This window comes from Rhineura floridana, chromosome 7 (assembly GCF_030035675.1).
Source record: "Rhineura floridana isolate rRhiFlo1 chromosome 7, rRhiFlo1.hap2, whole genome shotgun sequence".
Lineage (NCBI taxonomy): Eukaryota > Metazoa > Chordata > Lepidosauria > Squamata > Rhineuridae > Rhineura > Rhineura floridana.
The window spans coordinates 34,048,495-34,069,380 of NC_084486.1; the positions used below are offsets into that span (position 1 = coordinate 34,048,495).

The 20,886-nt window shown below is 39.0% G+C and overlaps 2 protein-coding genes across 3 annotated transcripts in view; one reads left to right on the forward strand and one right to left on the reverse strand.

Annotated features, from left to right (window-relative positions):
* Nucleotides 1-253: 253 nt before the first annotated feature.
* On the reverse strand, nucleotides 254-20,433 carry LOC133388804 (uncharacterized). Its single transcript, XM_061635167.1, has 2 exons — nucleotides 20,392-20,433; nucleotides 254-1,896 (listed from the first exon to the last, which is right to left on the reverse strand). Exon 2 carries the CDS (start codon nucleotides 1,123-1,125, stop codon nucleotides 430-432), a length of 696 nt encoding a protein of 231 aa, XP_061491151.1. The 5' UTR covers nucleotides 1,126-1,896; nucleotides 20,392-20,433; the 3' UTR covers nucleotides 254-429.
* Nucleotides 4,176-20,886, forward strand: part of MYPN (myopalladin) — a 125,669-nt gene continuing 108,958 nt past the window's right edge. For both annotated transcript variants that reach the window (XM_061635163.1, XM_061635164.1), the window contains exons 1-2: nucleotides 4,176-4,265; nucleotides 5,791-5,854. The gene's annotated coding sequence lies outside the window, so the exon portion shown is untranslated. The remainder of the gene's footprint in view (nucleotides 4,266-5,790; nucleotides 5,855-20,886) is intronic.

Genomic DNA, 20,886 nt, shown 5'->3' on the forward strand with positions numbered 1-20,886 from the left:
ATGTTAAAAAAAATGAATATTAAGAAATACTTAGTTTTTTTTTTCCAATTAATTTTTATTCCAATTTTCAAAACCAAAACAATACAAAAAGAAAACAACACAAATCAATAACTAGTACAATACAAAAAGATATATATATATATATATATATATATATATAAAAGAAAGAATATTGACTTCCGATTTGTCATAGTTCAGCTATAAATCTATAATATATAACAAACCTATCTCTTAATAGATTATAAAATCACCTTCCTCCAACGGTTATCTTAGTTGGTTTCAAATCTCATTAACATCATATCATTTTAATCTTCCACAAAAAGTCAAAGAGAAGTTTCCAATCCTTGAGATATATGTCAATCAAATTTTTTTTTTCTAAATAAACATGTCAATTAATCCAACTCATCAAATCTACTAAGTCCAGTAATTTTAAATCGCTCTTCTGTCATTATCCATGTTGGGTCCATCTTCCATCTTTACGCACCCAAAAATCTTGCTGTCATAGTCATATAATAAAAGTCTGATAGGAATTTCCTCCATCACAGATATTTTCTTGCCATCAAATCCAAACGTATCACTGAAGTATTGTTGCAAAGCCGCATCTCTGTTCCTCTTTTCCACATGATACACTAGTACATCTCTTGAAGGTTTTTCCATTGACACAAAACAGGGATTAATTCTGTTAACTTTCTCCATTTCAAGTTCCATCAAATCCTTCCAGTCCAAGAATTTTTTGGAACCAATAATATCTTTATCTCCAATCTCTTCAATTCCTTCAGGGACAGCGCTGACTTCCAAACTGTAATATTTGTCTCCAGGATCCATCACAGCCAGAAAATCCAAATCTTTTTTCATGTCCATAATTAATCCAATCTCCATAGTTTGAACCTTGCCTTTAATTTCTCTTTCATCCTTTTTTTGTTTTCCAGATCTATCTTTATTCTCCTTTCTCATAGAATCCTGAGTTTCTTTCAGCTCCTGTCTCATTTCATGAAATTCAATTCTCCACGCTTGTCTATTATTTCTCAGTTCTTGTTTTATTGAGTTAATCCCATTCATTATTTTCTGAAACATGTCTAAAGATAAAGTCCCTTCTTGTACATCCATGATCTTCTTAATTGTCATTCTTAAAGCCAAAGGAACAAAACTCCTTCAATTTTCAATGTCCCAAACAAAGAGCAGCTTATTTCTTTAACCAGTTACAAAGGAGTTAATCTTTCCAACAAACTAACGTCACACGCTAGACAGCCCTTATCTCTTATCTGCCCGGAAGTGTAAGAACGGCTTTAGTTCACAGCGTCGAAATAGCTAGTAGCAGACAGAATGAGCAGATTCGTCAAAAAAAAAAGTAGATCAGCAAAAATAGTCCCAGCCATACATCAAAAAGATTTCTTATCTCTTCCAATCAGAAATCTCCCGTCCGTTGTAACCTTTAAAATGCTATTTTCCATGTCAGCTTTTTGCAATAAAAAAAAAGATAAGCTATTTATATTTTCTTCCCCCTTAGTTCCGTGAATAAAAAAAGGAAAGTCTTACCTCACCTAGGTTATCTCAATTGCTGTTACTTTGACAAATCTCTTTAGCTGTATAGGTAAGAAAATGATGAATATAGACAGGAAGATGTTTGCCTGTTAGTCCGTATAAAAAAACGGGTCACTTATCCAGCTGAGCTAGCATAAAAATCCTCGCTCTGTCTGAGCCGCTGGAAGACAGACAATTCTGACGAATTCCAGACTCCAACAATCAAAACAAAGCTATGTGGGAAATCTCACGTTTCTTCTTTAACCGGAAGAAATTATTCCCAGTCAGAAAAGAGCCTTCTGACTGAATTTAATCTGGATAAGTTTCATCCAAGACGTAGCTCATCTCAGAGGCTGCACAGGCGTAGGGATCCTCCTGGGAAGTCCAGAAATACTTAGTTTTATATATCTGAAATTTCTTTACATCATCAGTCAAAAAACATTATAATTTGCTGTTGCAAGTCTGCTAGAGGCAACTTCTTCAAATCCTGCTGGGTAATAGTAATAGTTTAGTATTCATTATCAATATCGTCAGTCATTGAATCTGCACTACAAAGTAAGAGCTGGCTCATATATAATCAACAGTTTTCAAGCTCTCCAAGCTGCAGATAAATTCCTGAAAATGTTGTTGTAGTTGTAGTTATGCTAGTGGTGTTGGTGTCAGTGTGTATGCAAAGGTTGTCTGACTGGAAAGCAGTTCATCCAGCTGATCTTTCTCTACCACCGCTCCCCTTACAGCGCCCTGTACCTCCAAAAACTTCTCAAGAGGGTTGCGGGGCTGAAGAGAGGGGCTGTATTATACATGGGAGGAAGAATCACCCAAAATTGGGCAGAGGGATCTTATGCCCCTCCCTGTTCCCTGCTCTCCCTCATCTCATTAGAGATTAGAACACATGAATGGGGTTACGGCTGTTCTTATAATAACCAGCTAAATGGAAACAGTTCAAGGAGGAGAAGAATCAAACGGTCGCTGATCTTACACCCAAGCTGCTGAAGAGGACACCACTTCCACTGTCCCTTCTCTCCCTTCAAACATGTTAATTTATGCTAAAAGCTTAGAGAATGCTCCTTACAAATCAACACTCCATATTTGCATTTTGGAGCTGTGGAAGCAGATGGGAAATAGGCATTTGTTTCCACAGTTTTGGAAGAGCCAGATGTGAGAAATTTTGCAAGATCAAAATCATCAACATCATTCCTATGTCTCCTACTTCTCTCTCAACAGATAACTGCCTCCACCACTCGCCCTTGTTTCTCTCCATCATAACTTTCCATTTAATTCCACCACAAAACCAGCGTAGAAGTCAGATTTGGTCAGTGGCTGATGGGAAGAAATGCAATCACCTGGAAAGGGTGAGATATAACAACATGGATTTGCTTTTGATCATCAGCTGTCCAGTGCTGCATTGGACACTTGATGAGAGGCATGAGGGAAACGGGGCATGGGGCAGATATAGAGCTCATCTTAGGATGCCCGTGCTCTTAAGAGGGTTTGCTCCTTTCAGGACTGAATTGCTATCAGATAATTTTTAATATATTTGTTGTTGTTATTTATATTATATGATTGGTGCACCTGACTCTATACAGAGTAACGTGCAGAAAAAAACAGTTCTCTAGCAATTACATTTAAACAGAGAGGGAGACAACAGAGGGAATATAGGGGGGTAGAGAAAAGACAGAGGTGAGGTTACAGGGCAAGAAGACGTATCAGTGCAATTTTACATAAGCTTAGTTTCTGCTTGTGATACAGATTAAAAGGTGACGCTTAAGACTTCACGTAAATTGTGGATTTTGACACAGAGAGGTGGTACCACATATTTGTTCTGGGTGGAAGTTTCAGGCATAAAGGACAGCAAAGGAGAGTGCTCAGAGTCAATCCTGTATGCACTTTCTTGGGGGCATATCCCATTGAACTCAGTGGGGTTACTAAAGACTGTACTGTTAAGAGAGCACAAGATCTTTAGACAGCAGAGGGTGCTAGATGTATGCAGGGTACCATGAAATTTATGAAGGTTAGGAAAAGGAGCCTTGTGATGCATATGGGGCTAGACATGGGTCCAATATAGGGAATGGAGTGGGACACTGTCTCCAGAATGATTTCCTGGCTTTATTTATTTATTTGACTTCTAAACTGCCGGTAATCTAGATGGATCCCAGGGCAGTTTCTTTTGTATTTAATTTTGTATTTTTTTTTATTAATTGCCCTGTAAAGCAATATAAAACGGCACAAGCAGAAACAGATAGTCAAATGAAGACAAAAAGCAGCAGCAGACATAAAACCCCATAATCCAAGACCTCTGACAATCTATACAGTTTTACCAAAGACTTGTGTGAACAGAAGTGTTTTGACCTGGTGACAGAAGCCCAATAAAGTAGAGGCTGGGGGAAGGAATTCCACAGTCAGGATACCACTCCTGAGAATTTTCCTTGAATGGTACATTATCGTGCATTCCCATGAAATACCAAGTGCTACCCTACTGTAGATCCAAGTGAGACCACAATTCTCCTCCTCTCAGGGAAGAAAGGGGGGAAAGCTCAAAGCAGTAGAGCCACATGTTGCTGATTTTGAAATGACACCATGTCTTTGCATGGCACTATGATGAAGTACCCTAAAATTAGCCTTCTTACTACTTTGTCAGGACTGCATGCAGGGAGGCAGGCAGCCTTCAGTGAGGAGAGCAAAGAGGCACCGGAGAGGAAAGACCTGAGACTCGCTCACACACAAGCAGGTCACGCCACTTCACGGTGAGCTGAGCTGGCTTCTATTCAAATTTCCACAATGGATTATTTAAATTCAATCCATTGTGCGCAAGAGTTCTGAAATGGAAGTTGGGAGGATATTACAGTGAAAGCTGAATGCATCTGAGAGACCAAGGGAAAGAGAAGAGTTGTTTACTACTTGAGAATTGGTGGGGTGAGCAATGAGAGAAGACCATTCCAATTTAAAAAGGAAAAGGAAAGGTGTATATTCCTGGATGTTGTAGTAAGGGTAGTGGAGGTGCTTGTTCAAAGGCTAGTTGCATCAAGGGCCTTTGCCATATGAAAAAGTATAGAACTAGTATAGGAGGAAGGAAATTAGGGCAGCAAACTTTACTTGGTTTAAACAGTCAATGAATCAACTAAAGTTTCAGTTGAATAACAGGCTGAGGTGAGACTTGAGGACAAACCTTTTTTATTCCAAATTGTTTTGACTGTTATGGTTCCAGTCTGTGACTACAATAGGAAAGGAAAATATGAAACATGGAACTTGGAAGTAACTATCTCACACAGCTCCTTCACAGTATTTCCTTCCAAAACCTATATAGAGGTTTTGGTAAAGTGCACATGTATTTAAAAATAATCAAACTGTTTCATTTAATTTAATGGGTTGATCGCCCTAGTAAAAATGGGATGCACAATCTGCTCTTTCTTTGCCCCCAGACTGAATTTTCTCTGATATTTCCCCCTCCCCTAGCAGAGTATATCTTAAGAGCCAAAATATTCATTTGGGAATAAAGAGTGTTGTAATGATGTAGGAATAGTTGCAAGTTAAATGAGGGAAATGGAGACAATGGGGGTGGGGGGGACCTGGTAAGAATGAATAGTAATGTGGCAGTGGATCAGCACATGGTTTGGGGATGCAGCTATCAGAAGAAACAGTAAAATCTGCAGGTTGGAAAGAAAACTCTAGAATATTTATTTAAGAAGGCAAGGAGGTCACAGAGTGGGGCAACTGATGGCACAGTTTGGGAGAAAATGAAATAAAGAAATTGGGGCTCTGTGACTGTCCACATAAATACCTTTTCATAAATGGTGCAAGGAAAGCTGTAGGAATAGTCAAGGGATAGTGCTCACATTACTTCCTTTGTTAAATTTCCTGGGATGGAAGAAGAGATTTCCTGGAAATCTCAATTTAATCCCAATTTAAAAGAAAAAATCAGGCATAAGGCTGCTCATTATGGAAAACATTTTAACCCTTTGAATTCCCTCCATGAACCTTAATATTGTTTGACCTCTATGGTTCTATTCGGAAGTTCCCCCGGGATTGCTTTCTTACTGTAATAGAAATCAATGGGACATTTCCCAGTAAACTCATCTGGCATCAAACTAAATATAAGGGACCTTTTCACCCATGTGAATATAAGATATAGTCTAGGAAGCTCATCTACATATTTTAAATATATGATGATCTCCCATACTTTTGGGAGAATGGAGTAATAAAGGAAGCCATATGTTGTGATGAAAATAATGAAATGCTGTTCTCTGTTTGTACCTATTTGTGTCTCCAAAGCCAGGACTGCATATTGGCCAGCCAGCATCTTGTTCCTCAGTTCATCCTGAACAGCGGAAAGTTGGTGAGTGGTGATAACTTGTACATCCTCTCCAAAAGCTTAGTGGTATGATAAAGCTGCACCTGCCTTGAGGCAGTTGCCAGTGCTCAGGTGTTCAATGTGCATAACACCAGGAAGTTGCAGGTAGCTGGAGAGGCTTTGTCATGTCTGAACTGTAAATGCAGATAATTCCTCATTCTGTCTGTGGATCAAATAAAATGTTTTCTAATAGTGCCCCTCTCATGCATTCTTCAACATAAGGATTCCCAACATCCACCTGCTCACCTATGAGTGTTTTTTTTTAAATATTATGTTACACGCACTCCAATCTCTGAGTGGTATTAGACTTCCAGTGGTGCCAGCACTTACCCAGGGTTTGGTTTCCTTGGAAAGGTCAGTGGAGATTGTGGTATCTTATAGGATACATAGTTTTTCTTAACACATATATACACCCTGAGTATAAGATGAAGGGATTCTCAGAATTAACAGTCCATCAGATCTTGTTTCCTAAAGCCCATAGCTTTGGGGTTCAGACACAGAGAGCGGGCCTCTCTGTGTCTTTCCAGCTTTACCCCAGGAGGAGACAAAAAAAACACAAGCCTCTCCTTGGCTCCAGGATGGGAGGGAGGAGGGCCTCTCTCCTCAAAAGACTTCCAATAGCAACAGGATCTCTCTTGACCACATCCCTTTGGATATACAGATTGACATTCAGTGTCCATTAACTCACAGGCTGACGTGGTTAAACTATTAGCTTATGCAAAGAAAACTGGCTTGCCCGATTTAGCAGGTTTCTCCACTGCAGACTGTGTCTCTTACAGGCACACAATTATAAGCTAGAAGGGAACTCACAGATATCATCCAAACCCATCCCTACAATCCTATAACAATTATTATTATACATACAATTTAGAGAAATTTATATCATAAACAAAGCTCAAAGTCTGCATAATCTGTTCTGAAAAACAACATACTGTATTGTCTACCCTAAAAACGAATCCTTTTCTGGCATTGATTTCTGAACAAGTGAACATGAGGAGAGGAATACTTGGGACCACATCTGCTGATCCCATGCCTTCACTGCTACCATTTGCCCAGACTTCTGTATATATGATCCAAAACCCTCACTTTCCCAGGGTACTAGATCACTTGTAGAGGTGCATGCATTCATGCGTTCAGGTACATGCAAGTAGACCCCATGCAAATGGTACCTTTAAAAACTTGAAGGCTGAGAATAAGGCCAACAGATATACTCCACATGTCCCTCACTGTGTGTACACTAATGAGTGTCAGGAAAGGGCTTTGAAATGCAGTGGTGTATATTAAAGATGGGGCAAATGTTGGCATTTTTTGATTTGTTACTGAATTCTGTCAGAATCCAGAAATCCTATATGTCTTCAGATTGGGTTTGACTAATGTTTGCAACTGTCAGTGACACCAGCTTTTTAAAAAAAACAAATTCATGGCTAATTTGACATCATTATTAACATAGACAGCTTTGCTCTGAAGTTCTGTCTCATTGAGGTGATAACAATCGCCATTAACATCTTTGGTCAGTACCACAGTAACCTGAGGCAAGAGGCAGAATAGACAAGCGATGATCTGCATTATTTAAATTTAAATAGAAAACCCAAGAGACCATCCGGTAGAAAGATCACCAACAGCATTTTTGTTAGCTATTACAAGTGGATCGGAAATAGCAAAAAAAAAAAAAAAGGGAGGAAAATGTAGCAGATTGGCACGACAAGCCAGTTGCAAAAACCGAAACACAGAGCAGAACCAAGAGCAAACCCCATCCCTAGTGTATATTCAAGGAACTGCCACCATACTTATTTTATACCTTTTTATACCTCTCTTTTGACTTTTTACTGAATGTTATATGTTTGTTTGTTCTAAGAAAAATATGAATAAAAACAGTATTTAAAAACCTACTGCTACCATGCTTCTACAGCTGAATGTCAAAAAGACTAAAGTAATGACCAGAGCTTGGAAGATTACTTTTAAAAAGTAATAAATTACAGTTACAATTACATGACCAAAAAAGTAGTAATCACTTACAATTACAATTGCTCTGAAAGTAAATTATTACTTTACTTTTTCTCAAAAGTAATCACTACAATTACATTTCAGTTACTTTTTTAAAAAAACACCAACAAGGTGCTGTCCTTGGCTGCTGCATATCTAAGTAGCCTAAAACAAAATTAAAAATAAACACACACATACAGAGGTAGTAGAATAATTCTTTTTATCCATAAGATAGCAATAGTGGTCTCTCCGCTGGTAAGGAAGGTGGGGAGGGAGGCAGAGGCCACTACTCAGATCTTTGCACGTCAAACCAAGTACACACACACACACACTCAGCCAGCAAGCATAATCTCTCTCACTTAACCACCTCCCAGACCCTGCCCTGCAACCAACTAAAGGACACTCACCCAAGCAAACATTTTCCCCTGAGATGCAAAAAAGTTGAAATACTGCAAATGCAGCACAGTAGCCAGAGAGGGTGGTGGAGGCCACTTTGTGTGCCAAGTGCAAACAGTATTCACACACACACACACACACACACACGTCATCTTTCACACACACACACACACACACACACATCATCATCATCATCATCATCATCATCATCATCTTTCACCTCCACAATTCTTTATCTCCATTCTGCTTCTGCCTCTTTCTCCTCCTTTATCCATGTTCTTGCCCTCCGGGACCTTTTTCCCTCCACTCCATTCTTCACCACCACCATCAATTTTTTTAAACAATTGTTTTCTCCACTCCACCCCATCTCATTCTCCACCTCCTCCCTTGTCACCTCCTACCCACCCACAGAGCATGAGGGAAGAGCGACGCTGCATAGAAGCCCAGTTTGAGGCACATGATTTTCATCCACAAATCAGAGGAGCAGAAGACTTCCCCTGCTCCCCCCCCCCAAGTAATGCCCAAAAGTAAGGCTGGAAACATTACAATTACGCCTTAAAAGTAATAAAATTACTCCTAGTTCTGTTACAATCAAAATGTAACAAATTACTTCCAAGCTCTGGTAATGACAACAGAAGATTTATGTAACTTTAAAACTGACAACGATTCATTGAACTTGTCAAGGATTATCAATACCTTGGCACAGTCATTAACCAAAATGGAGACAATAGCCAAGAAATTAGAAGAATGCTAGAACTGGGAAGGGTAGCAATGAGAGAACTAGAAACGGTCCTCAATGCAAAGATATATCACTGAATACTAAAGTCAGGATCATTCAGACCATGGTATTCCCCATCTCTATGTATGCATGTGAAAGTTGGACAGTGAAACAAATGGACAGGAGAAAAATCAACTCCTTTGAAATGTGGTATTGGAGGAGAGATTTGAGGATACCATGGACTGCAAAAAAGACAAATAATTGGGTGTTAGAACAAATTAAAACAGAACTATCACTAGAAGCTAAAATGATGAAACTGAGGTTATCATACTTTGGACACACAATGAGAAGACATGATTCACTAGAAAAGACAATAATGCTGGGAAAAACAGAAGGGAGTAGAAAAAGAGGAAGGCCAAACAAGAGATGGATTGATTCCATAAAGGAAGCCACAGACCTGAACTTACAAAAATAAACAGGGTGGTTTGTAACAGATGCTATTGGAGGTCGGTGATGCATAGGGTTGGCATAAGTCGAAATCGACTTGAAGGTATATAACGACAACAACCATGCTTTAGATTACTAGGGGCTGTGCCCCTCATTGCTCTGCTCACCACTCCCAGTCGCTCCTTTCACCAACTCCCCTCGCCACTCCCACTCCCTTCATCAACCCACTTGTCTCGCCTGTTCCTCTGCTCTCAATGCCCCCCACCAACCCAGTCCCCTCAGATATGCACATTCCCTTCCCCAGCTGACTTGCCTCACCTGTTATGCCACCACTACCCCAGAAAAATTCTTCCGGCACTGCCACCAGCTCCCCCATGCGCCTGCCAAAGGTGAAGCCTCTGCTGTGCAGGCCACTCACTCACCAACCCCTCCGCCAACCTCCCTCACCACTGCCAACCCCCAAGCACCCACACTCCCCTCCCAACCTGCTTGCCTTGCTCGTTGCGCTGCCGCCCCTGCCCTGGACAAACTCTGTGGGTGCCTCTGTTGCCCTCCTGCATACTGAGCCACGTTTCAGCCACCGTCAGTGCTGCATAGACCAACCCTCCACTCCCCTTGTCTCCACCACACATGCCCCAGGCACCCACACTACCCACCTCACCTCACTTGCCTCACCTGTCAGGCATGTTTTTGTCTTGCAACCCTGCCACCCCCACAGCTCCCAATGTTACACTATGAGATGTCAACATGGCATTGCAGTGTAACATCTTACATTTTTATTATATGTATAGATATACCTGTTTCTTTACCCTAATATGAAAATATGTCATATGATATGCTCTTAAATGTACATTCATAGCCTATATGCAAATAAATACATCTGATATCATCCCCAGCCCCTAAATAACTATCCAAATAAAAATGCCTGATAGGCAAAGGAAAGAAGTTCTTAAGCTAGGGTGTGGCCAGCAACAGCAACTTTCTAAATAACTTTCACATTTGTATCTGACACATGGAGGGTGCTATCAAGTGGCCAACCTCAGCTGACCATAAGAAAATTTGTGTGGGGCATATAAATAGTAGATATTTATAGGCAGCAGACCTGACACAACTTTACAATCTATCACCTACTTAGAACTTTTGTATGACAAAATGGATTGATTGCTGTCACAACCATAATTTCATAATAGCTCTCCTTACACAATACAAAGGGTCTGTGTGTAGCAGGATAATATTTTTGTTTGCTACCCTAAGCAGGGCTGGCCCGGTCCTACCATTAGGCAGAGTAAAACAGCTGCTCCAGACAGCTGATTCTGAATGTCATGAGACAGCAACAGATGAATAGTTATTTAATTTATTTTTAAATCTTTACTGCCAGGGAGGGGGATATGTGTTTGTGGGATTTTCTTGTCTCATGTGCCCAAATAACTTTGAATACCTTGACTTGAAAGGGGTGAGGAGGACATGGGATTCCTCTATTGGAACTGCTAGCAGAACATTTTAAAATACAAGTAATATGATATTTGTAATTATGATAGACATGCACAGTCAAATGGCTGAGATTTAAAACCTGAGTCAGTTATTTTATTAGACTTTACAACTTTCCTCAGAAGTGAGATTCACAGATTTATTGTGGTTATGTTTGGTGGTAAGCCGGATCAAGGGCTGGGTGGGCCTACCTTGCTGTACTACCCCTCCAGTTTTCTCCACCAAACCACCATACCAGGTTTGAGTGCTGTGCTCTGGCTTCCACCATAGGTATAGTCAAGGAGTACCAGCATACCAGCACCAGTGCCAGAACCAAAAAGCCTAACAAATTTTAAATCTTCACCAGCTCCTTTCTGCCTCCACTACCTGCAGGTTTGTAGCTGTCTGAATTTTCCCCTCTTCAGACTGAAGTTCAGCGCACTGTTTGCTTTGCATAAGAATTCACCACTGGTTGGGACCCCAAAGCTGCCTGAGCCCTGACCAGCTCATCATATTCCATCTTTAGCGTGTAGGTTGCACCATACCATTTTCTGGTGAGAAGTGTAAGAAACGTGGTTTTCCTTAAGGGAAAAACCCCCTATGAGACCCCAAAAATGGTCTCCTGTGGAAGACCCACGACAGAGACAAGTGTGAATCAATTTTAAAAGCTTTTATTTCGTACTTGCAAGGACGGGTGTCCTACCAGAAGGCAGACACACCCAACATGACATTGATACAGACTTTTATCCCCTAGCCCGACGCTATGATTCCCTCCCCTGCCTCCTGATTGGCCAGAGGCAGGGTTTACAATCTTATCCGAAGAACGCCTTAATGAAGTCCCATCCCTATTTAGATTTCTTATTACTTAATTCTACATTGCCCCATACCAATATTTATTATGTAAATATTAATTAAGCAGAATATCTTTAAAACACTCCCATTACGTCAAGCAAAGTAAAATTTCCCTATAATTCTGTCAAGCGAAAATCCCCATTTTATTATTAAAACCGATTTTGACCACAAACAAGTTTCATCTGTCTGTGTTCCAGATGGCCATCTTATCTTCTTCTATCTTTATGGGTGAAAAACCCCCTTCTACCTAGCAACGTCTTGCCTAAGGTCAATCTATGAAACAGTCATTTAAAACAATCTATTATTTAACTACTCCTCTTTACATCAAGCAAAGAAATAAAACCTCCTCTAAATTAGCCAAGCATGAATCCTTTATCTATTTTAAAATTAAGTTTGTCTACAAAGCAAACAGAGCAGCTACAGCCTCATAGCTTGTGGTTAATCATATCCTATTCAAAGAAAAAGTCCCTTTTCTTTTACTTGCCTCAGCTTCAGCCTCTATAGAATATCTACTGCAACCTATCAATTGAGTAATTATTTATTTTGAACAATAAAATCACACATTTTATTTATCCTTAACATATCCTGAAAAAGCAACACATTATATGCATTTCTCTCAATCCCTCCTCTTTTTATTTTATATTTTTTCTGTTGTCTTTTTCATTAAGTTCTCATGCTTCTGTTGAATTCTTCTAACATGGTCTCACATCGAGCTTCCTGGGATTGAGAATCTCTTTCTGGTTCTGCTAAAAGTAACACATTTTCATTATAAAGAGAAGGTTCTAAAGGCATCTGTTTGGTTACAGCCGTCTCTATTATTCTCTGTGCTAAGCCTCGTACACATGGTATGATGCAACACCCCACAACAATCAATACCCCTGCTACTATTATCAATGAGGTAAATATATAAAATCGATCCCTTCCATTTTCCAAACTTGGACTCCAACCACCCAGTAAGTTGGTCATCTATACCTGATTGAGTCTATATAAATACCTTTATCAATTGAGGAATCTATTGCCTCTCTTCTATTTCTTCTACTAAACATTTTAGTTTGTTCAAATGCCAGGGTAAATGGTTTTTGCCAATTGTGCTATAGCACATGTCCCTGTCCAGTTTTTAGGAAGGATAGCCTGTCATGTTCCACCTCAACCATACCACAATAAGTCTGCCCTTGTTACCTGAGGGTGAGAAGAACTACTCAACCCATCTCCTGTACAACCATCCAAAGTTCCCACCTCTTGAGTGAGTCCTAGAAATTCTGGACTGGTGGTGTCCTTAGTCTCTAGGTTTTAAGGCTGGGAACTGGTGGGAAAGCTCTTGACAGGGTCTCATTGTTCCAGGCATTCTCATGCTGGTACAGAGTCAACAGGCAACTTATTTTAGTGGTACTGTCTGGTCCTTCTATAGAGGAGGGAGCTTATTTGTGCTATTAGCCTGCCTGTTGCACAAACATAGCAGTTCGACTATATATTTTACCCATCCTACCCAGGCATTTTATTTCTCCATATCTTGTCTCTATTTTGAATATAAGTATACGGGATAGGACTGTCCTAACCAAACTACTCTGGGTCCGGACCTTCTGACTGGCATTATTGGCCATCTGCCGCTTTCTTACTATTCTCATGAATTTTATATTTTAACATATATTTCCTGTTCCTGATTAAACAATATAACACTTATTCCTATTGCTATTCCTATTCAACTTGCTCATCCTGAACTTCTATGACTTTTACCCTATGGAGGTCAATCTGTGGTGGGCTGAATGACTTTTCTTGGGCATTTTTGGCTCTTTTTCTGATGGGAGTGTTATTATCTGAAAACAACATTTCGAATGTTATTTTCTCCCAGGTAACACAACTCCCATCCTAACTTTCACATTGCTCAGACTAATCCACCTCTTCATCTCTGGTAATCTCTTCACAAAACCAGAAATATAAGAAAATGTTCAACAGACAAAGTATTATTATTATTACAACTCCAATCCAAACAATTCCTGTACAAATTACTTCAGGGATCATTATACATTTAACCCCTACCTGGGGTATTCTGTTAGGTGTTGTTTCAATCTCGAGGGGTGTTTGTACTAGAACCCTTGGTCTTAAGTGTTCAGGTTTCTTGTATACAAATATTATTGGTTGAGACCCCCCCCCACTCCCTTACAGGCAGAAATTTGGTTTCTATTATAACAGGTAACCTTCTTCTCATTTGTCATTCAACCTCATTCCTTAAAGGAGGTCCTAATCCAAGTTCCCTTCATTTCCACCCTGAACTCAAAGTATCTAATTCTGGAATTAGTAAAGTCTCAAATCTCTCCTTATCTGTCCAGTTTTGATCCTCTAAATCCATTCTGTAGGAGTTTTTCCAAAGAAGTAGTCGTGATGTCTGTCCAATAATTTCTTTGTGTCTTATCAACAGCAGACTCCAACGACGGGGTTTGGGCCAAAGGCCCCCCCTTTCTTTTCCTTAGGGAGGATATAAAAGAAAATAATGCCAGTATCTAATTTTTCAATAACTGATCCTTGGTCCCAAAGGTTAGTGTGTTCCCCACACCCCCAAAACATGGTAGTCTATAATCTCCAACTCATATATACAGTAACAGTTACAAAATATATAATAGCCATAATATATGAACATGCAAAAGGAGGGTCAGACTGTAATGAGTCCTGAAACCCTGGGCCATGAAGTGAATGTCCACCATCCTTGTCATGACCCAAAACAAAACTAACATAAAAAATACAAATAATGTTAATACCATGATCATTTCTGATATTATCCTAAAGTACCCCTTTAACTATAGAAGAGTAATCTAAGTACTCCATTTTACCTTATTTCTTAGTAAAGCAAAGGAGAGAATTCCCCTAGAGTGAAATTCTCACATAAATAACCAGACACTGTTTTGCCATGAAATTTACCTGTACCCCCCTTTTCCTGGCAAAACAATATGAGCATAATAATCCATTGAATGGGTAACATCAGTCTAGGTCCTCTGGTCCAGGCAGTTGGCCACCTGCCACATCCATCGGACCAGACACAATGATTTTCCCCCTACAAAGGACTACACTATTTAACACTTATTATCAAACTTAAAACCCATACTGATTTTATGATTATATTGCCCCTTATCTTATCACAATTGTCACAAACAGGCACTTCCTCCTGTTCTATTAATAGGAATCTGTCTGTGTTAGCACAGAAACAGTTCCTTTGTGGGCAGTTTTCAAAAAGGTTGGACTTTTCAGCCTGTGTTGGAACAATTTATCAAACTACTAGTTTACAAAAAGCAAAAAGTCTGTTTCAATTGTTTCAGATTCTTTTTCCCAAGTTGAATGTCAGGCTGTACCAAAAATAACGCACACATGTGAACCTTCCCCTGAGCAACCTGCTCAGTTGGGAAAGTCCCTGCCACTCAATTAAGAGAGAGACTGAAATGAAGTAGTCTCTCCAACTGGATGTTACCCCAAAAGTCTATTCAGATCTGGACTTTCCAGATGACCATTGGACTGGATTTTAAGGAAACTGGCACAGCTGAAAGTCCACTTCAGTAGACACCTAGGTGTGAAGTTTCTACGGTAGGAATACCTTTTAATTTCTTAAATATTTCTCCTTTACTTTTTATAAATTAACATTAATATAATTTTTATCCTATCAAATGATTAAAGTATACACATGTGCCAATTCTGTATACAGAATTTCTTAGTGTTTTTCATCTATGTCTTAAAATAGTGTTTGATTTAACAATATTTATGACATTATTTCCTAATTAAATCAGTCAAATTCATTTATATCTCATTCTTCTTATATATAATTACTATAGCCGTGACTCCCCTTTCTCTTTGTTCACTTTCCTGGGAGTATGTACTTATAACCAAATATTGCCTATTCCAATTATTTTTAATCTTGAGTGAGTGTCCCCACTCAGGCACTACTTCATAACTACTGAGAAACATCCCAAGTTTTCCTAAGAACCTGAATGTTTATACATAAATCCTTACTCATTAGACAACAAAGGAGTAGGATAGAGTAATTTCCCTCAAAAGGGATATACATGTAAAATCATATGGCAGTTCCACATTTTTAAAGTAATTGGTCCTACACCAATAACCCAAATAAAATTTATATTCATCCTATAACTGATCAGAAATTTAATAGGCTCTCTTCTCATTTAGGGGGACCTAGTTGTCAAAACTGGAAAACTAAGTCCTACCTTCCAAAGCCATTTTAATGATTTTAATTCTAAATCAAAGATTCTTTCTTCTGGGAACTGCTGCTTTTTGCTTTAAGTACTTATATGAGTATGCCACAAAGATAAGAATTCTACTGGAAACATGCCATATTTCTCATACATTTTGGACATTTTACTTTCTTATTTTCTGCTGCAAAAATGACAAGTGGGTAAAACTGACCACCTTTATAAACATTTTACTTCTTTTTGCTCTCAATTTATTTTTCTCCACAACAAATCCTCGACAATGTTTGGGATCTCCTTACAAAATCCAGAGGATGAGTTGTGGGGTTTATCTTAACTTGGGTGCATTAATCTTGGTCTGAATCCTAATATGACCTCCTGTACTTGGTTCTTATTTTCAAATTCCACTCTTTATCTAACAACTTTCTCCACCTCTGAATTGAAAACACTGGGGTGAAGGGAACAGCCTTCTCCTAAATTTTCCTTTTCTTCCTTTTCCTTATTTAATTCGTTTTCTGTGGTTGTGGACATTACCTGTCCCACACCACCCTTTCTAACACATGTACAATGTCCAGACCACAATTCTCACCCTTATTGGATCCTTAAATTAATGGCCTTGACTTATCTTCACAACATTGTCCATCTCTTTTGTCACATCCTTAATTCCCAACACCAACAACACCAAATGATTATTCAAACCTAATTTTCTAATTGTTTTATTTCCTGTTTGGTGAAACTGGGGACAATTTCTATAATTGGTACTGATGGAACTAATATATTAATTGTGATTGGTTCTGACTGTAAGGCAGTTTCTCTTGCCTTTTCATTAAATAACTTGTTTAGTTACTGTATAAACACCCATACATCCATAACTTGTATCCCCCTGTGACTTCCTTTGTGTAGAATAGTCATTAATAGTGGGTCTTGTATCAGACTCTGTTTAAGTTGTTGCAACTGTACTGGAAGTTGATGAGGGGCCAGAGGGAGCTATGGATGGACTGAGGGAGACCATCAATTTATCCAAATTAATCAGGTCTACTCCAGGCAGTTCCCTCAGTTCTATATTTCCTAAATAGGATGGAGGGTCCCAGGGAGGACTTTTAGATTTCTCTACCTCCCTTGTCTTTTTAGTTGGTTTATTAGTTCTATCCTGGATCTTTCTGAATCTTAAAAAAATAACAGTTCTCACTAACATTTCCCACCCAACATGATGCATAATCTGATTCTTCCCGTGGGAATGGTTCTTTATTATTCACATAGACATTTTAAATATATATACAAAGCCAACACTCAAAAGATCCAAATTTGGGCCAAATTATGGCTGGAAATTGTAAGGGCTGGCTTGGCCATTCAAAACAACAATATTGAATCATTTTCTAATTGTCTTTGTTCCTGGTACATTCTAAGTCCTCCCAAGTCCTTAATCTTATCCCCAGAGGCCTTTCAGGAGGTATGTTAATCTCCTTATCTGGTATTTTTGTATTAAGTATTTTAGTCTGATCTTTAATCTTCTTACTACTCTTATTTCCCATTTCTAAAGTCAGACCTTTTTCTTTCACTCTTTCCTTTCGTTTCGTGTTTAGAACACGTCTCAGTCACTCACACTCAGGTCTAACACACACACTCACACTTTTAAGGCCAGTATCTTCCTCTTCCTGTTTTTCACACAGGAAGACAAGGTCCAGCCCGGGACTTTATCCCCACTCCTCCTGCCTCACACACAGGACAGTAAGGTCCAGTCCTTTACCAAGGTCAGGGAGCCTCTAACTCCTCACACCCTGTTTGCCAGATCAGGGAGCCTCTAACTCCTCACACCTGGACTACCAAAGTCAGGGAGCCTCTAACTCCTCACACTTTGGTTTCCTGACCATCAAGGTAATACTCACATTAACCTTCCAGTGCCTTTAATGTTTTTCTTACCTTGATCCATGCACGGCGTTGCCTGGTCAAATTTACGAGTATCTCGCCGGGTGTCTACCATTCCAGATCTTTTCATTTCCAAGAGACACACACCCAAAGAATTTCCCCCTGATTCACAATGTCTGGTCTATTAAATTAGGTCCTGGGACATTTTGTCAGTTGAAGAACCAAACTGTCTCCTTTACTACCTGGGACTGTTGAAAGGTCAACAGGACGCGTCTTCCCACAGTAGAACTAGGACCAGTGGTCACTTCAAGGACTGGATCCCGGACGAGCCCCCATCTGTAAGAAACGTGGTTTTCCTTAAGGGAAAAACCCCCTATGAGACCCCAAAAATGGTCTCCTGTGGAAGACCCACGACAGAGACAAGTGTGAATCAATTTTAAAAGCTTTTATTTCGTACTTGCAAGGACGGGTGTCCTACCAGAAGGCAGACACACCCAACATGACATTGATACAGACTTTTATCCCCTAGCCCGACGCTATGATTCCCTCCCCTGCCTCCTGATTGGCCAGAGGCAGGGTTTACAATCTTATCCGAAGAACGCCTTAATGAAGTCCCATCCCTATTTAGATTTCTTATTACTTAATTTTACATTGCCCCATACCAATATTTATTATGTAAATATTAATTAAGCAGAATATCTTTAAAACACTCCCATTACGTCAAGCAAAGTAAAATTTCCCTATAATTCTGTCAAGCGAAAATCCCCATTTTATTATTAAAACCGATTTTGACCACAAACAAGTTTCATCTGTCTGTGTTCCAGATGGCCATCTTATCTTCTTCTATCTTTATGGGTGAAAAACCCCCTTCTACCTAGCAACGTCTTGCCTAAGGTCAATCTATGAAACAGTCATTTAAAACAATCTATTATTTAACTACTCCTCTTTACATCAAGCAAAGAAATAAAACCTCCTCTAAATTAGCCAAGCATGAATCCTTTATCTATTTTAAAATTAAGTTTGTCTACAAAGCAAACAGAGCAGCTACAGCCTCATAGCTTGTGGTTAATCATATCCTGTTCAAAGAAAAAGTCCCTTTTCTTTTACTTGCCTCAGCTTCAGCCTCTATAGAATATCTACTGCAACCTATCAATTGAGTAATTATTTATTTTGAACAATAAAATCACACATTTTATTTATCCTTAACATATCCTGAAAAAGCAACACATTATATGCATTTCTCTCAGAAGGAGATAGAAGGAGACAAATAATGGAGAAAGATAGATATATACAATACAACAATGAGTTCCATGATGCAGGTTAGAGTTAAAGGCAGGGGTGTAGTTGTCTGGAGGCGGGGGGTGTCATAGACCCTTTAATATTTTGGGAGCAGGGTTCCTATGTTTCCAGCATCCTATGGACCAATCAGCATGAAAGGGGAGCATGTTAGCTGCTGAGAATAATCTTCTGGAAGCTATCGTATTCTTCTTGCTGAACCTCAAAAAGACATACTCTCATCCTGTATTCATTGCTCAACAGAATTGCAAACAAAATAATAAACTGAAAGCTCATGTTATTGTATAATCTTAGAAGGAGGTGTGGCTATGAGGAGGCATGGTGTGACTATCATTAAGGGATCCTACACTTCTGAATTTGCCACTATATTACTGGTTAAAGGTGCTAAACAAGTTGAAGACTGCTGCAATAAAGCATAGGCTAGAAATATATTTGTCTTGTAAAGCTGATTACTTCCACATCCTTCTCAATTTAAAAAACCATGGGAAACTTCTACAGTGTTCTTCACACACAATGCTCCTTCCCCTCTTGGCCCCTCCTGCTAGATTTTCTATAAGGAGCAATCTGAACAAAAGACTTCAGTTACCACCACCTGGTGCCTTTACATTAGAAATCAATGGAACAATTCACTGCATAATATACAAAGATACAAACGCACACAATCTGTGCACCTAACAACCTAAAGCACATCTTATTTTTCACATGCAGCAAAAAAATTACAATTAAAATCATAATCTCTTCTGTTTTCTAGATAAAATGATAAAAATGACAACATTCCACTTATTTATATTTCATATATCCTGTACATATGGCATAAAGGCACAATTTAAAGGTTTGGGGATGGTAGTCGGTTCAAATTGGAAGCCCACAATTCATTCTAAGTATTTAGGTTTTAATTCTAAGAAGTGCCTGAACTGATAAAACAAATGATGTATAGTGAATAATAGAATAATGGCGAAGTTACAACTGAGTGGCTTATATAAATTTATCTTGAAGCTGAACAATTTATTTAATCTCTCTCATAAGTCATTCATGTTAGTACCTTTGCTTTCCTTTGGACATTTTCAAGATTAGCACCATCTTTCATAAACAATCAAGACTTAATTAAAAACATTAGAACTGCAACCTGCATTTTTTTAAAAAACAACACGCACCCACCCACCAACCAGCACACACACACACACACACACACACTGTTTTTCTAATAATTGGAACTGGCAGCTTGTGCTGTAAGCAGCTGTTAAGTAAGGTTATTGTTTTGTTTCCTCTTAAAGATTTGTACTAGCTTCATTAGAGTTTCCAAGACTTACCCAAATAACTGACTTTTAAAATCATTTGTTTTAATGATTGGGCCAGCCAGTCTGTTCTACTGCTCTTCCTTGCTGGAGAAATAGAAAGGCGTATCACTGGGAAGAAATAAGCTTTAATTCATAGTTAGAGAGTTTGCACATAGATTTTTCCCGTATTTAACCTATGTACTAACTAGTCTAATAATGCTTATGTTAATACATGGTCTGTCATATCCGACTATATTTTAAATACTGTGACCTATTCTGTTTTGCCTAGTTGTAGTGAGTCAGCTGATAGCTTAGACATAGGGAACGAATTGATTCAGGAAACAAACTAAAAAAACTCAAGAGAGGAATCTTTCTTGTGGGCTTATATCATATCTTCCAGTTCAAGCCAAGTTTTTTAGGGGCATGGGTTATATATTTTGTTTGTTTCATGGGAAACAGAGGGATTAGCTAGAATGCTAGGTGCTTTTCATTCAAAATTACCCACTACATACACAACCCATTTGGCAA

Excerpts from the sequence above, each read along its gene's own strand:
- LOC133388804 (XM_061635167.1), bottom strand. The coding sequence starts at position 1,125 with ATGACAATTAAGAAGATCATGGATGTACAAGAAGGGACTTTATCTTTA.